The following is an 18,539-nucleotide window of genomic DNA, read 5'->3' as shown; positions in this document are numbered from 1 at the left end:
TCATTTCTCTCTTTTATCTGATCTCCTACAGTCTCTCTGTTTTCATCAATATCTGACAGCAATTCCCAAAGATCCAATATAGTCCACTCTAATATCCTTATGTGTACTCTTTTCTCTCTTTGAAATCTAATACCTTAGCAGTGAAATAATTTATTGTGCTTTATTTAGACTTTGATTTTTTGCATGTGTTTTGATACTATCCTTTTGAAAAGAGTTATTTGGAAATTTAAACCAACTGTTCACCAACAGTTATGAAAGCATGATTAAGAAATTTTCTCTTTTTAAATCCCTTTTTGTAAACCTTCATTTTTTCAGAATGCTATGGTGAATGCCACCGAGTCCATGGGGACAGTAATGAGAAAATGAAGATGGATGCTTCTTGGAGCTCAGCTAACGGGTAAGCCATACGGAAGATCCAGGGAGCCAGGGATGTCAGTGACCATTCTGGTTTTCTCAAAAACCATTAGGTGATACGGTTGTCCCAACCCGGGGATGCTTAATTGATTGAATCTGACCTTCTGGTGAAACAACAGTGGTACCAACACACTCGCCTAAAAAATAAGTGGGAACCATGAGTGGTTCCACATTGTATGTACTGTATTTCTGTTTGTCTTGAGCCCTAAAGAAATGCATTTTGTGAGCACTATTGGAGAAGAAGTTTTTATGGGTACATTACAGTCTAATATGTGCATTGTTAAATTAAAGGGAAACTTGTTCCAGAGAAGTAGTTGGCAGAAAACTATAAATCTTAATGGATAGGAAAATATGCCTTTCAATAAAAGGACAGAAAGAAACAGACATGGGATGCAAGCAAGCAAGAAACCCTGTGAAGGACTCCTCAGAAAAATCAGGCCTTGGAGCAGCATCGAGAATATTCATCCTTTTTCCGTGTTTATGATCACTCTGCTTACATATTGCCCTACGCCTCTTTGCTCTTCCCTTCTATTTGAGAAAATTGTCCCTTGGCTCTGCCAAAAATTTGAGGCAAGAATGAAAAATGTTTTGCTTCATTGCTAACCTGTGAAAATGTGTTTTTTTGCCAGTGTTGTGATGGTTGGGATTTTTTTTTTTTTTCTTTCTCACATGCCTCTCATCCTGGCTGGATAGGCCTTGATGTGCAAATAAAATTCCATCCTAAATAAGTAAACTATGTTTCTTGGTGAGAGGCTGAAAAAAACCCTATTCCTTATTCTTCTGCTCACGCAAGAAAACCTCTCCACTGATGTTACCCAAGTTCAAATCTCACCACCAGAGTGGATAAGCAAAGGGAATATCAGGGAAAGCAGGCATGGGTCCTTCTCCAAGCAAGACGTGACAAGTGGAATGAAGTAGCCTCTCTGGGTACTTCTTGCCACCAGAGGCATCTTTAAGATATTTGCAGGATACTCACCCTGTTGATACAATGTTGTCTGCAGAGACATTTCTGCATCACCTAGCTGTGAGTGATCATACTCCCTCATTCAGTAGAAACGTATTGAGTGACTTAGGAGCTTTGGAAGCAAAGTAGAGAGAACAAACTGTCCACAGAGTTAGCTGTCTTCAAGGAGCTATCTAATTTGCATAATGGTCAGCACTTTTAATTAACTGTTCAACCAACCATTTATTTGACACTGTTGCTAGAACCTGCATCCTGTACCACAGGTTTGTTAATGGTCACATTCAAAGACTCGATCCCAAGTCTCAAGAAACTGTCAAAAACTGTGAAAAACATCAAAGCCAACACATACATTGTGTTCTAATTTCCCCTATTGCTGGGAGAGAGTGAGTGCTCCAGATCTGCCACCTTTGAACTTGGTATCTGGAGTTCTCTGGTGGCCTAGCGGGTTAAGGGTCCAGCATTGTCACTGCTGTCATTCAGGTTCGATCTCTAGCCTGGGAATTTCTGCATGCCAAAGGCATGGCCAGAACACAAAAAAGAATTTGATATCATCTTGATTCGATGTCAGCTTTTCTCATGTACTTACCTATGCTTTACAAAATTCAGTTATTTTTCTCTATCATTTGGTTCATGTCATAAATTCAAAATCCCATCAATTCAAAAATGTTGAAGCACCAGATACTTGCTATAATAATTACTCTGGAGATGGAAAGGAAAGCAGTCTTGGTTTTTATACACTGAAGATTAGTTCCCGAAGGACAAAGCTAGCCTTAAATGTGTATTTTTAACAGCAGAGAACTCTCATAACCTGGGGATCAGAGATAGCTTTGTTATGTGAGCACTAATTTAAGTTAGACATAGGACAGATGGATGCAACCAGGGCTGAGTCTTCTAAGGATAAAATTCAGTAAATAAGAATGTGATGGTAATGCTTGAAGAAAGGCTATTCTGAAGATACAGAGTATTGTGGAAAAAATAAACCCGGATCAAAATATCTTTTATAGCATTTGACAGGCAGCTGTGGAATGCTCTTCCTGATTACGTGTGGATTAGGTGTCCCTCCTGAAAGCTGTCATGGTGCCACATGCATGTCCTGGTCTAGCCTTCACCACGTGGAACTGTAGTTGCCTGTCTTGATGTCAGCATCTCCCACCAGACTGCACACAATGACACATCAATGATATCTAACTGATTCTGGCTGTGCCCGTAGTAGGTACTCAATATTTTGTTCATTTTGAATTAACTCAAGCACAAAGGCTCTGGCCAGATGTTTAATTATCATTCAGTTGACTTTGATAGCTGCTTCTTTAACTCTGGTCAAGGACGCCAAGATTATTATGACAGCAAATGTGTACTAGACTTTAAAAAGGCCTACTAAGGTGTACAGCTAAAAAAAAAGTTTATTATGGCCAAGTATAGGCTTTAAAATCAGACAGTACTTAATCTTCGAAGTTAGTACTTCCATTGGCTCTAACTCCTCTTCACCCCGTAGACTTGTCACTTGAAGGCCCTTGTGAAGTCATCTTAAAATTGAGACATCAAGGCACAAATTCAAGATGTTTGCCCCACATTTGAGGCAAAGGGAATGAACCAAACCTTGGCAGGGAGGAAATGTCATCTCTGGTCCCTTGTAAACTGCTAACTTACCAAGATACATCCAAGGATAAAAATCAAAACACTTTCAACAGGGTTTTATTTAGTGGTCACATTCTTGAATATTTCCTCCTGACACTGTGTTATCCTCAATCAAACCCAGAACATGGTCTCAAAGACGGTTGTTGTTTTTCTTCCCGTGAGATGGCTGAACAGTTTTTGCTCAAGTTGGAGTAGCACGACTTATTTTTCCCTTAAACTTTCTGATAAAGGAAAAAAAATATTCCAGCCTAGAATTTCTTTTATCTTCCTTCCAATGAAGGTGGTGCATAAAGAAAGGAAGAATAAAGAACAGTTTGTGTATTTCTTTATGCACAAAGAATTTGTTGAGTATCTCCTATCATGTGTGAGGGAGCATACAAAAAAGAAATTACAGAATGATTACAACTGGATTCTCTTTACAGGTTCACAATCTGATGGATAATACATATTTATTCAACACCCTCTGTGTGTTAGACATAAGGCTAGGCACCAAGAATACGGTAGTGACTGAAATGCAGATTCCTGCCCTCATGGAGCTTATATTCACATTGATGAGACAGACAGTGAATGATTGAATGCAAAAGGTGATTAAATGCATCATCAGTGAAGAAGGTGATTAACTCAGAAGAAGATGAAGAGGGAGCCAGTTGTGATAGAGAATGACAGTTTATCATCATAGAAGGTGTGATGTTGAAGACTCTTGTAACTGAGTAACACTTAGGCAATACCTGAAGCATAGTTGTCAGCCGTGCACAGGAAGAGTTGAGGAAAAGATGCTGCAGGCAGAAAGAATTGCTAATACTAAGGGCTAAAGGTGTGATTCATTTCAGTTCAGTTCACATCCTTGTTTTGAAAACTTTCTGAAACCCTCCAGGCAAAGTAGCAAGGGCTCTTACCTTTCCCAGTATTGATTACATTGTAAATCCTGCTCTGATCTATTCGACATTATGCTAGAATTATTTGTATCTATGCTTGACTTCCCATTAGGCTGAGTTTTCATTCACTGTTGCTCCTCTGGATCTGTTGCAACACCTGGTGTATGTGTCACAATGTTTTCGTTTTTTCTCCTTCTTCCTTCCTCTATCAGGTTGGAACACATACCAGGTGAGAATATGAAAAGACTGCAGACTCTCTTGCATAATACCAGTTGAATATTTAATCTAGGCGGTGTGAAAAAATGTTCTCACTGACCCCATACATACAAAAAAATGTTCTCATTGGGGGAAGAATGGGTTTCTTTTCTTTTCTACTCTTTTCCTATTTAAAAAACAAAAACAAAAACCTATAATAACCCATGCCATTGTAGTAGGGAGCCTTTGGGAGCAGAACTGACAACCAGCCAGAAAAGGTGAGACCACAGGGTAGAGAAGTAAAAAGGACATAGAGTAAATGAAAGAATGGAAAAAGAGGCGATAAATGGGAGCAAAACTTCTCTGTTTATCTTTAAATGATAGGAAGATATTTAAGAATGGAGAACTGAGATGCTTGAAGTCAAAAGAGAGTCTGGACAATTACCTCCATCCCCAACTGGTCTTGAGAATTTTTTTATGAGTTAAAATATGATCCCAATGTGTGAAGTTGGACAATACTATGTATTTTCCTAGAAATTGTGTGTTTTGTTTACTAACAGTGAATATGCTGAACCACAGGTAGCCCTCCCCTCACACATCAATTATTGGAGTAGAATGATGTATTTGTAAATAGTAGGGGTTTGATAATTTATCAGTGAATCTTAAATAAAAACTCAAAGCCAAAGCTGTCTAGCTACTATTATAATTCTCTTGGATTGTTTGAAATAAAATTAGCTTTATCAATCCAGGCTCCTATGACTGGAAGGAGTAAACACAGATTATAGAGAGGGAACGAAGACCAGCATAATTCTATAATGAAACAAAATACTTAAACAAAGAATTAGCTGGTTTGGTTAAAAGTTGTACATTTTAAAAGTATGCAGTGGGGAAATGCAAACTGTCTAGAAAAAAAACTGTGAGAAAAAATATTTAGGATGTCTCAAGGGGATTTTAATGGGCGGGAAGGTATAGTACAAATTTTAAGAAAGTCCGCAATGAATAAAATAATATATTGCACTTTGCCAGGGTTACTTTTCTGAAAAGTACCATGACTAACACATTTTATTTTGTAAGATCTATGTCCCAGGCAAATTTATGAAAGCCAATAAAAATGACATTATGTTTTTAAGCACCTTATGTAAAAACTCAAGAAGCTCTGCTTCCAAAACAAACTGAATTATTTAAAAATGAAAATAATACTGCAGTTGGTACTTCATATTACACATATAGCCTAAATCACGCTGCAGTACCAGTCACTTCCAAATACTGGTGGGTAACCCAAGGCTTATTCCTCACTCACGGGGTGCAGGTCGGGGGGCAGGGGACAGTTACTTCTTGTAATTGCCAAGTAGCTCCTATTGTTCTAACCCTGGGGTAGGTAATACTTGTAAACATTGGGCAAAAGTCAACTAATTCCTGAAGACCTGTGAAAATGAAAAACTAGAAAAAAATTGGAGAGGTGTCAACACCTAGGAGAAAAGAACACTGGGTGAGCTTCTAAGATTTTAAATACTCCCAGGCGGAAGTCTCCAGTGTACAAGCACTGTAGAGCCAAAAGGGAGATAGAAAATCATCAAACTGCTGGTTTCAAGAGCCAAACTTCAAACAATGTAGCAAAGGCTAAAAGAATGGAGGTGGGAGTTTGCTATGTCCAGTACAGGGGAGAGAGAATTTGCAGTTTGAGTTCCTGCCGATTTAACTTTCTGCTACAAAATGAGTAATGCTCTTTGAAAGAAATAACATAATCCAGAATTGCCCTAATAAAAAGTTCACCATCTCCAGAAAGAAAGTTTAAATTTTAAATTAGCCGGCAAGGATTTGAAAGCAGCTATTACAACTTACCAAAAAATATAAAGAAACTACATCCACAACTAGTGAAAAAGAATAAAATCCTAACAAAGAACTGTAAACCATGTAAACAAATCAGTGTCACTTCTAGAACTGAAAAATAAAATATCTGGAATTAAAAAAAAAAATCACTGGATGGGCTTAAACTGAGGAAAAACAACAACTTTTTTTTTTTTTTTTCAAAGAATAAGCAAAGTCTTAGGGCCCGGTGGGACAATTTTGAAAGGCCTAACATGTATGTAATGGGAACCCCATAAAAAGAGGAGATGATAGTAGAAAAAAATTTAGGAAACAGTTACTGAAATTAACTAATAAAAATTTTTAAAAATTCATTAAGATTCAAAAAGTTCTGTGGATGAAGGATAATGTGAGAAAAAGAATGAGCATATATATATATAAAGAATGTGTGTGTGTATAGATATAGATATATAGATATATAGATAGCCAGGTCACTTTGCTGCACAGCAGAAATTGACAAAACATTGTAAATCAACTATAATGGAAAAATAAAAATCTTAAAAAATGTGAATGAGAAAGACATATATGCAAAGAAAATCAACTATACGTATCACAGTCGAACTGCTAAAAACAAAGGTCAAGAGAAAAATCTTGAAAGCAGACAGAGGGGAGAAGACCACAATGCATGCGGGGAACTATAATTTGATTAAAATTGCTTGTGACTTCTCAAAAGTCACAGTGAAGGCCAGACAAGAGTGGAACAATAGTTCTAAGAGCTGCATCGAAAAAAAACTCTCAATACAGAACTTTAAATCAAGTAAAAATATGCTTCAGGAATGTATTATGCCTCCAGAAAGCTGAAAAAAAAAAAAAAGGAGTGAAATCAAAACAAAAACATTTTCAGATAAAATGAAATTTGGAGAATTTTTTGCCAGCAGACCTACATTATAAAAAGTGCGAAACGGAATTCTTCAGGATGGGGAAAAAAAAAATGATGCCAGAAGGGAACCCGAGTCTTTAGGAAGAAAAGAGGAGCCCTGGGCATCAGAAATACAAAGTCAAATTTAACAGATGTTTTCCTCTTACTTAAAAAAATACATACAATTTTTAAAGTAAAAATTATAATTTATTGTGGAGTTTTGCAGTGTATATGGATATAATACATGGACAAATTGAGTGTAAAGGACAAAGAAAGTGATAAATGTGCATCTATAATTGCAAACCTCCTACATGTTATGGGAAGTAATAATTAATTACTTCCCATAAGTATTAATACTAAGTAATTAATTAATTAATTAGTATTAATACTAAGACTCTGAAAAGTCAAGAATTTATGTTGTAATCTTTTAAAAACTAAAACTTAATGTTAAAAAGATACCGATGAAATACAATGGATAAATTAAAATTGAATTCTAAAAATATTCATTTAATCTAGAAGAATGTAGAAAAGGAGGAACTGAGAATAAATATTGAGAGGATAGTCAGAACACAAATAGCAAAATGGTAGACCGAAGTCCAGCTGTCTCAAAACTGATATTAAGTGTAGATGATCCAGTCACTCCAGTTAAAAAGCATTGTCATATTAGATTTTTTTGAAAAGACCCAGCTGCATTCTGTTTATAAGATAGGTTCTTTAAAATGTAAAACACAGATAAGTTGAAAGCAAATAAGGCTACAGTGACTCTATCAACATCAACAAATACGTCAGGATAAGAAATTCCCAGAGACAGAGGGATATTTCGTCATGATAAAAGGGCCAATATATCAAGAAGACACATATGTTCACCTCATAACAAATCTTCAAAATACATAGAATAACACTTGACAGAGTTAAAGGGAGAAATAGAAAAATCCACCATTACAGTGACAGGTTCTCAATACCCTTCTCTAAGCCATCAATAGAACAACTTAAGAAAAAAAGATACTGCAGATCCAGAAAGGTTCAAAGAACCTCATCATCAGCCACCTTGACCTAACTGGTATTCACAAAAGAGTCTGTCCAACAGCTGGAGAAGGTACTTTTTTCCAAGTACACATGGAACATTAAGTGCTTGTATTGAAAAAGAAGGGTCTGATATTAATGACCCCAGGAGTCCTTAAGCCCTCTCCACCTTAGGAAGCCGGACAAAAAATAATGCAAAGGCCGAAGTGGTCGAAAGAAGGAAATACTGAGTACAAGAGTAAAATAATCTAAAGTAGTTGATGAAATACAACAAAGACCAAAGACCCGAGAAAAAATGGACCAAGTTCCCGTATACATACGGCGGTAAGTGCCTGACTGGCTCCAGACGTGTTGAGACAAAGTGAGATGGAGACCGGTGTCCTGCGGTACCCACTGGGAGCAGCAGTCGTACTTTAATTCTGAAGTGTGACTTGTTACAGACAGGAAGGTCCTGCTTAAGACCCTTTCTGCAAGGAGAACACCAGGCCCCAAAGGTTTCTCTGGCGAATTGTCTTTCTCTCATGAGCTTTGCCGGACATTCAGGTGACTTTCCTGGAAAGCATTCCCAGGGCACAACAATGCAGGCGAGGTTATGTCTCCCATCTCCACAGCAGGCCTCCTGGCTCACTCGGGAGGGCAAGAGAGAACTGCATTTCCTCTCTGTGACCTCGTCACTTCTAGTCACAATGTATGGCCAGAACCCACCCTCTGCCTTCACCCACCTTCAAGGGGTGGCAAAACAGTGTTTTTAGTGTTTTCAGGGATAAGAAACACGCAGCAGGATGTCGTGAACGTGGAGTTCCGTCTCTGACCTGGAACGGTTGTCTCTAACCATCGTTGTCCATCGTCAGCAGGTAGGACCAGTGAAGCAGAATTTTCCGCAGAGGTTGTTTATGCGGACTGAACTCCGAAATTTGTATGTTCACGTTTTCCAATCACCTTTCTCAGTTTTTTCGTTTTTGTAAAACTCGACAAAATTCCCGCTCTTTTGAAACAATGGTCCTGTTACTTAAGGGCATCTCTTGTGCTGGCTTTGAACTTTGAAGTCTTTTTTTTTAAAAATCTACGCCTTGCCCTTATCCCGGCGACCTGCCCTGTTGCACCGTCATATTCTGCAGTGGCGAAGGCAGGGTGGGCAGCGGTTGTCTTTGCCCTGTCCTTTTGTTTAGGGAACCAAATGAAATCAAATCTTGGTATGCAGATACAATTTTTTTTTTTCAAGCTACACGTTGGCTGGTGGGTTCTGTTAGGAAAGCAGAACAAGAGGCTCCGTTGAAAGGTTGTGCAGTCAGTCGGCTCTGAAAAGGCTGTGGGAAAAGCCACTGTTTGCCGCAAGGACAACACACGGAGAGAAGGCATTGTAATCACGTGTGTGCCTGAGTTGCCTTTTGTGATTTGATAACTTAGTCTTTGGTCTAAGAAAAATAAAGCTGTGCACTGAGTCATCAGCCCAAAGGCAGCACGTGACAGCGCTCTAAGGGCCGCGGGGAGGCGGGTTGAACAAGGCAGTGCGGATAGTGGCCGCTAGAGGGCGGAGTGCAGAGGGAGGACGCCGGGCCGGGACTTGGAGTCAGACAGTCGGCCCCCGTTTCACCTGGAGTGGCATTACTACCTGGTGCCAGCGATTCCAGCTCTGTAAGCTCCACGTCTTCCTCTCCAAAATAGTGACAACTGTGCTTTCTTTGGAAGGCTCTTACGGGGATTAACTGTGTCTGCGTCTGGGACAGGGAAGGCGCAGTATCTCTAGGGACTGTGATTGTCAAGGATTCAGAAGTTATCAATGCTTTGGGGGGTGAATTCAGAAAGCGATTGCCGGGAAAGTGTCTTAGCGTCATTGGGACCTTCTCATGGTTGCATTTTGCTTCGGTTCGTGTCACATGCACGGGCATAGCCAGAAGCAAACGAGGACGGTTATAGTATACTTTGTGTAGTTTTTCCCTATTTCTAATTTATGGACGTTTTTAATGTACACACACACACATACACACCCCTCCTTTTTTCCTTTCTCTGTGGTGGTTAGTGCGTGACTGACTTGAGACTTGTTGAGGCAAAGCGAGACGGAGAATGAAGTCCTGAAATAAACAGTGTGAGCATCAGTAATACTTTAATTTCCATGTTCCCTGGTTATGCAAGCCCACTGCGCTGGAATTTCAACAGAACCTTGAACCATCACCAACTTTCGTTGTCCTCACACTTCACGCGGTAGTAATTGGGCCCTCCCTCCTGCTGCTGCCGGTGCTGGCACTTCTGTTGTTGCCTCTCCTTCGCTTTCATTCACTTGCTTTAATTCTTTTTGGCAGCTGCAAGAGCTGGATGCCAAACTCCTGTGTTTGTCACAGCAGAGCCCTGACTCCCACTCTTGCAGCGTGGCGGGCTGAACGAAGCCTCTCACTCTTAAAGAGAGTGGCCTGGATGAGCTCTCTGGGTCACCAAGACTCTCCTTCTCCTAAGTTGATGTGGAGAGCAGGTGCTCCAGGCTTAGGTACAACCGAGTTTAAATCCTGGCCCTTCTTCTCATTGTTAGAGCACATTGGCCAAACTCCTTCATTTATGGAAGCGTCAGCTTTCTCATTTCTAAACTGAGGATGAAAAGCGTGTTTACCTCCAAGGGTTGTTTGGGATTAAATGAACTAGTGTAGGTGGTTTTACGGGGAGGTATCAAGCCCTCAGTCAGGGGACCCGCTGTCCCCTTCAGTTTACCTCTAGGTGCAGTGCTTTGACACCCAGGACTAGCTGCTTATGGCAGATCTCGAGAGCTCTGGGAGCATTCAGCACAGTCCAGGGCTTCATTCCCACATGTGTGGTGCACCTGTTTCCTGCATCTATAGAACCAGGTACCACAAACTGGATGGCCCAAGACAACAGACATTTTTTTCTCATAGTTTTGGAACCCAGAAGTTTGAAATCAAGATATTGGCCAGGCCACACTCCCTCTGAAATCTGTAGGCTCCTCCTCCCTTGCTTCTTTCTAGCTTCTGGCGTTTGCCAGACATCGTTGGCTTCTAGATGTATCATTCCAAGATCTTCCTCTGTTGTCATTCGGCTGTCTAGCCCAGGTGTGTCTGTCTCTTCTCATGGCACTCTCCTCTCTGCGTGTCTTCCTTCTACTCTTCTTAGAAGAAGGTTTGTCAAATTGCATTAAAGCCCCCCCCCCCCCATCTGGGATGTCCTCCTCTAAACTAACAACGCTTGCAATGACCTTCTCTCCAAGCAAGGTCACCGTCTGAGGTTCTCAGGGTCAGGACATAGCATTTCCGGGTGACACGAAGCAATCATAACATGTGAATTCTTTTTGTTTTTACCATTTCCCATTGTTGTGTGCAACTGTTCGTGCCTCATGGTAAGGGGGTGCTGTCAGGATCTGGGCATGGGAGAGGCTGCGAGGGACTTCTGATTGGCTCAGCCAGAGAGGACTGTGGGAATGACAGGGTTAGGACCAGACATCGCCAGACGGTCATTTTTTTTTTTTTTTTTTTTTTTTTTTTACTTTTATTGGAGTATAGTTGACTCACAATGATGTATTAGCTTCAGCAGCATTATTTAGAATAGCCAAGACATGGAAGCAATCTCAATGTCCTTTGATGGCAGAGTGGATAGAAGACGTGGTGCAGGTATACAATGGACTATTCGCCATAACAAAGAATGAAGTGAGGCCATTTGCCACAACGTGGATGGACCTACAGACAGTTGTTCTTAAACTTGACATTGGCAGGGATTGGGGTGTTTCCGAAATAATGATACCTAGGTCCTGCCAGCAGTGATCCTTATTAAATCCGTTTGAGGCAAAATCCAGGCAGTAGGAGTTTTTCAAACCCCTCAGGTGACTACAACATGCCCGCAGGTCTGAGAACCACTGAACTAGAAGAACTCACAGCTTATGGTGGCAGCTTTTCTACTTGATTGGATTAAAACTAATTGAAAGAATAGGACTGTATTTTCTTTTCCACAATCCTTGGAGCCAGATGTATTTTGGAATTCATATTTAGGATTTTTTTTTTCAGAATTTAAAAAGGTAATAGGGAGCATACAGATTATATAATGTAAACCTCCCAGCATTAGGGGGGTGTCTGTACAGCACCCCTTAATATAAAACAATATTTTTGCAGTGAAACATGTAAATATTCACATTATAAAGAGGCCTATGTTAATTCAGGTTGGATTTTGCTGCCAGTGGATAACTGGTACTAAATTTAGAAAAATAAAAATTGAGTTTTCTGTTCTTTATGGAGTCTAGACCTGAGGATAAGGGGTTGTGAACGTGTGAAACCCAGTGTCATAGGGCTTGAGTGCGTCAACACTGTATACCTGGCTGAAGAGGCCTTGGGTAGAAGTAATGTGTAAAAAAAAGAGTCCTGATATTTGGCCAGAAAGCTCAGCCCTCATCACCCAGCTCTTTCCATCAGAACCTATGCCTGGAAGCTCTTCAGGTTAACTGAGTTATTTGCACGTGTTCCCTCAAAGCAACAGAGAAAGGCAGTTTTGATTTCTGGCTGCTGCCTCATAGGGAAGCTGTCCTGGGTTGATTAGAGGCCCCTTTAAAATGCATGTCTTTCCTGGAACCTCTGGAAAAGGAGCAAGTGCAGGTGGAAGGTGTTGCGATGAGGCCACTTTGGAAGAGGTTGGGCCCTTAATCTAAAATGATTGATACCTTATAAGAAGAGGAGGAGCCACAGAGACAGGCAGGCACCTAAGGAGGGCACTGTGGAGACACGGGGAGACGGCCATCTCCCCAGAAGCGGAGCGCAGAGCCCTGCAACCTCAAGCCAAGGATCAATGGTGATACCAAGAGCTCAGAGCAAGGAGTGGGGCCGACCGCCCCTAGAGCCGCTGGAGAGAGCGAGGGCCATCTGAGGCCTGGATGTTGGACTTCTCAGCTCCAGAACTGTGAGAAAATAAATTTCTGTGGTTTTAAGTCATGGGATGTGGGGTGCTTTGCCACTGTAGTCCTGGGGAACTGGCAGAGAACCCTAAAGGTAGCCCTTCCAAGAGAAAGACATTGTATCCTGTCTCGCGTTGGATAAGGTTCTTCGCTCTTATTCCGGGATGAGCTGTGCAGTGAGCCTGGTCTCACGGATCACAGCGCAGTTAATACCATCGCTCTATTTATCTATGTACCTGTACGTATACATGCCTGAGAGGGAGAGGAAGTGGGAGTAAACCTCCCTCCATAGGAAAAAAGAAAAATGAGGCTCACTAGGACACGGTGATATTTTTTACTACAAGGAATGTTTTTTTTAAAGTTGTGTTTCACGTAGCTTCTAACTGATGTGAAGTTAGGAAGGAGGTCAGAAAAATACCCAGGTGCCCAAGAAATGAATTTATTCCACACATACTTACTTGATCTCTATGGGCAAGTCACCAGGACAGGTGATAGCCAGTGCAGAACGATTAAAAGGGGGACTAGATAAATACAGCAGGCGTTCCTGTTGTGTTGCAGTAGAAACGAACCCAACGAGTTTCCACGAGGATGCAGGCTTTGCTCCATGGGTCAAGGATCCGGTGTTGCCGTGAGCTATGGTGTAGGTCACAGACACATCTCAGATCTGCGTTGCTGTGGCTGTGGTGGAGGTCAGTGGCTATAGCTCCAATTCGACCCCTAGCCTGGGAATTTCCATATGCCACGGGTGAGACCCTAAAAAAAAAAAAGCAAAAAGTAAATAAATAAATTAGAGAAAAAAGCTCTCTCCCCTGGTCAGGATGAGCTATCTCAGGAAAATTGCCCAAATGAATTGACTAATAGAGAGGTATGGAAATGGGAATTAGGTTAAGGAAGGGAGGTCTGGTGATAGTTTTATTTTCAGAGACCTAAGCCAAAGCGACCGAGTTGGGTCTGTTTGAGCTTCCCTTCCTTCCACCTGCACCTCCCCCAGTACGTACACACCTCACTTCACATCCTGAGCTCAGCAGCAGCACCCCGCAGTCCAGGGCTCCCCACAGGTCCCCGCTGCCTTCTCTCTGCAAGAGACAGAGGGCGTCACAGTCAGGCAAAATAAATCCGGGAACCTGAGTGGAGTGGAGGGGATTTTCCGTCAAGCACAGGATGCATCCTGAGAGCAAGCAGCCCCAAGAAACCAGAGCCTAATTTTGACCCTTGAGGCCCTCACTGTCCTTTTTCAGACAAGGAATATATGCATTAAAAAGAGACTTAATGCTTCCAATAGATAAACATCAGGACCTGCTGTGTAGCCAAGGCACTAATACTCAATGTCTTGTAGTAACGGTAATGGAAAAGAATCTGAAAAATTATTTATATATATGTATAACTGAATCACTTTGTTATATACTTGAAACTAACACAACCTTGTAAATTCATTATACTCAATAAAAAAAAAAATCTGTAAAAAAAAAGAATGCTTCCAAAGCAACACAATGCCATGTATTTAAACAGTGCATGGCAGTTGTGCAAGCATTCCCCATGTGTTATTGAATGTGATGCTGATAAGGTAGGTCAAGCTAATCTTATCAAAATCCATTTTATTTGTGAGGAAAGGTAGGCGACGTGCCCATAGCCAGCACATGGCACCTAGGTTTGGCACCAGGTCTGGTGACTCTGAGCTTTCCCCACTGTCCAGCAATCCCTCTGTGTGCACTGCAGTGTATTGTAGTGGGGGGGGGGGAGGGGGGGTGCAGGGTGAGCACTGCAGCCTGGGATTTAAGAGGCTGGACTTCAGAATCAGATGGAACTGACCTAGGTTTGCCAAAGAAGTGTCCCTGAACTACCTGGGTGACTTTGAGCAAGTTGTTTAATTCATTTCAACGGTTTTCTCAGCTGCCCAGTGAGGTTTCTTCTGTTTCCAACCAAGGATGTTGGTGAGGATAAATGGGCTAATAGCCACAAAGGTCTTGACTCAAGGATTGGAAGATGATCTCCATGATTTAAAAATAACCCAAAAACCTTTTAGAGCTACTGAGAGTATCTGAAGGAATGAAGTGGTCTCACAACCAGCTGGGATGTGGTGCAGCAGGAAGCCCTCTGCTCCTCCCTCCATGGCTTCTCTTACTAGATACTTACCTTCAGCGTGGCCTCAGTGGGTGCTCACTTTCCCGCTTTATCATCCCATTTAGAGTGAGGAGGCTTGTGGAATAAAATGTATAGGTACAGGCATCTCTGTATAGTTATCGAACTCTTGTTCTGGTCATCACCAAAATTGGTATCATGTTTCCATGACCGGTTGATGATAATTCTTCCACGCAGAGTTAGGGTGGATCCCCACCTTGATCCCCACAATTTATGAGACTATACTTTTGTAGTCGGTAACTCTGCCTGAAACTCAAGGTTTGACCTTTGTTTGGGTGAAGGTTAATCTCTAATTCCTGATGATGCAAGTTATCACAGACGATGCCACTCACTCCCAGGCAACAATAAATAAACATCACCTTGGAAAATGATTTCCCCAAATATTAATTGCAAAGGAGAAGCAAAACTTAGTGAAAGGAAGGGAGCTGTTCAAAGGACAGAAGTGTTCTTGGTCTAGTTGATAAAATCATCAACCTGTAAAAAAAGTTACCATCAGGGGATGCCCAAGGGTAATTGCTTTGGGCTTAAAAAAAAGTGAAACTATCGATGGAAAAAATGCAAAAATACAATGCTTACATAGTTGATAAAGATGCAAAATAAAATGGTTTTGGGCTAGCTACCAAAGTATTTTTTTGAAAGATAAAGACAGACAATTAATAGGAATGTGGTGTGTGTGTGTCTGTGTGTGTGTCTGTGTGTGTGTGCGCGCGCGTGCGCGGAGGAGATGTAACCAGTGCAGGAGGAATTGTGAAATTGTGATGTAGTTCAGCAGAACAAAGGTGAGATACAGTCAGGTAAGGTAAGAAGTCGTTCAGTCAGTGGAGTGGAGCATAAAAGAAACATAATCCCTAGATTCAACACTGTTTCCGAAGGAAGGGAGGAAACTTGGAGAGGAGAGAGTTATGAGGGTCACAGGACCTCTGACAAATAGAAGAATGGAAAGGTAATGACACATTATTGTAGGATAATCTCTGTCCTCACCTTTCAGTACAGGGAGGAGAGACTTGTATTGAATTACTGGGATGCGAGTCTTGAAGAATTTAAAGACAGTGATGTCTGTGGCTGTAGTCGGCCTCCAGGACATCTTTGGGCAAATGAGAGTAAGGCACCTCTTCTGGGTGGTGTGCCCTTGGCACAGGCTTGTCTTGGATAGTCCTTGGCATCTTTTTGCAAAGAGGAGAGGAAGGTGCCTTTCCTCAGGACAGGCACAGTTCCACACCAGGCAGGGCACGTGGCTTGGAGAGCGGAGTGTGGGATGGGTTGCCATCTGCTTGGACCCCCTCAGTCAGGCACTTTGGTGCAGCACACAGTCCACACAACCGTATGTGGTAGCTTGGACATGTGAGATTTTTATTTTATTTTATTTTATTTTTATTTTTTCTGTTATGTTTATGTGTTCTGTCAATTTCTACTGTATAGCAAAGGGACCCAGGCATGCATATACATACATATTTCTTTTTCTCACATTATCTTCCGTCATGTTACATCCCCATAAATGACTAGATATAGTTCCTTGTGCTATACAGCAGAATCTCATTGCTTAGCCACTCCAAATGCAACAGATTGAATCTGTTAACCCCAGACTCCCAGTCCATCCCACTCCCTCTCCCTCCCCCACCCCATTGGCATCCACAAGTCTGTTCTTCCAGTCTATGAGTTTCTTTTCCGTGGAAAAGTTCGTTTGTGCCGTGTATTAGATTCCATGTATTATTTTTAGTCACATCAAGTGATGCAGAAGTAAATCTCCCGCCTCCTTGAGTAAAAGAGACTTATTAGGAGCATCATCTGTGTACCCAAAATCGAACAGACCAAAGTTCTGAAACGGTTTTTTCTACCAACTGCGTCCACAATTATATTTAGCTTATTCATTGACTTAGCAATCTTTCTCCATCTCTGTTCCCCATAAGAGAAAAAGGTCAAATACTTCTGATGGGTAAATCTAAATGAATGATGTATATAATGATTAATTTTATGTGTTGTGTGGCTGGGTTATAGTGCCGCATTGTCAGATCACACACTCATCTTAGATGTTGCTGTGAAGAAATGTTTGTCAACGAACATTTGAATCAGTAGACAATTAGTAAAGTAGATTACCTTCTATAGTCTAGGTGGACCTCACCCAGTCAGTTGGAGACTTTAGGAGCAAAGACCAATGCTTCCTGTGACAGATGGAGTATGACTCAACACTGCAATATGGAGCTCCTGCCTGGGTTTGCAGCCCCCTGGTCTGCCCTACAAATGTCCCCCACAATCATGTGAAACAATTCCTTAAAATCTTCCTGTCTATTTCTCTCTTTGTTTCTCTTTGCCCCTCGCCCCTGTCCCTCTCTATTGATATAGATATAAATATCCTATGGATACCCTATTGGTTATCTTTCTCTGGGGAGCCTTGACTAACACAATTCTTTGCTCAGAAGGCAAAACATCTATCATTTTAGGCCCTAGTCATTGCAGTTGGGATTCAGAGCCCTGGCCGAAGACATGACTGCTTTAGCCAAGGGTCTAGCTCACTTATCAAATATAAGTAGCCTTTTATTTCCAGAAAGCAGAAAGGAAGATTGCATTCTGACCTGTCTGCATCCTGGGTGAAGAGTGGACTAAAACATCATTCTCTGCCTTTTCTTTTCATTTTTTTTTTAACTTGGAAGAACTGGTCATGACATATGAGCAAGACGAAGGTTGCAATACACGCCATAGACTAGGATGAGCTAATCCTTCTTAAAATGTGTGGCAGGTTTTCTTTTCGCTTTTTCCAGTCTATGTGGCATAGGTCATGCATGTGATGTTTTCGGGTCCCTGTAGGGGTCTGGTCCTAGGCAGGTGTGGGAGGGCACATGCCTTCCACATACCTGGAAGCAAAATGTGAGGGATCTTGACGATTCAGTGCCCTTGAGCAGTCAAGGGATCTGGAAGATAAAGGAAAAAGACCCTATTTAGTAGTCAATAAATATACCATCATGGCTGGATTAATTTAAAATGCGAAGGAGGAGGGTGACCTCTGCTTGCCCTTGTAAATGGAGGTTCATTGTAAGGTCCTCTGGGAACAAAGTGGCCAGGCCTCCCAGAGAACTGGATACAGTAGTTTAGGATAGATACATTTTTTTAGCCTTAGTGATAAGCAAGAACTCTGGCGGCCACTCCCTCATTAATCGCTCAGTCTTTGCTTCCCAACTTACTTTCTGTATGTGTATATTCCCAAGGATATTATGTGAATTCATACTCCTAAAAGATCCAGGGGGTTCAGCCACTGATAATCCAGGAGAATGAAAAAGTTTCCCATGCTGTCATTTCCTCTCACCTAATAAGTTATGGGCCAGCTTTTGCAGTTGACTTTGTTTGGTACCCAGTCAGCTATGGACCAGTGATGGAGTCATGTGGGGACCTACATGTAGAGAGCATCTCCGAAGGGCAATTTGGATGTGGCAGACACTCAGAACCTTATAGAAAATGCATCATAATGATGTAAGCTAACTTTTATATGTATGTGGCCCTAAGCAGTCTGATTATGAGCATACCAAGGCTGCCACCTCCATGGAACTGTTTCAGGTTGAATTTAAACCTTATTTCTAAGAGCTCTCTCTGCACAAGCCCTTTTCCTCAGATGGTTCTGCTATGGTTAAGGAGGCTTAGACTTTGTTTTCTGGTACCCAGTCTTCCAAGGGAGAATCAGCTTCCAAGCCAAAGCCAGAA

General features: G+C 41.5%; 1 protein-coding gene across 7 annotated transcripts in view; it reads left to right on the top strand.

Annotated features, from left to right (window-relative positions):
- Positions 1 to 18,539, top strand: part of LOC102164422 — a 410,010-nt gene that overhangs the window by 140,544 nt on the left and 250,927 nt on the right. For all 7 annotated transcript variants that reach the window (XR_002336182.1, XM_021064306.1, XM_021064308.1 and 4 more), the window contains one exon: positions 316 to 397. Coding sequence is in view for 6 of the 7 variants with exons in the window: in XM_021064306.1 (XP_020919965.1) it covers positions 316 to 397 (82 nt within the window). In the remaining variant the exon portion in view is untranslated. The remainder of the gene's footprint in view (positions 1 to 315; positions 398 to 18,539) is intronic.

The sequence above is a fragment of the Sus scrofa genome, chromosome 10 (genome assembly GCF_000003025.6).
Source record: "Sus scrofa isolate TJ Tabasco breed Duroc chromosome 10, Sscrofa11.1, whole genome shotgun sequence".
Taxonomy (NCBI): Eukaryota; Metazoa; Chordata; class Mammalia; order Artiodactyla; family Suidae; genus Sus; species Sus scrofa.
Note: the sequence above shows the minus strand (reverse complement) of the source record. Positions and strands in the feature narration are given on the sequence as shown.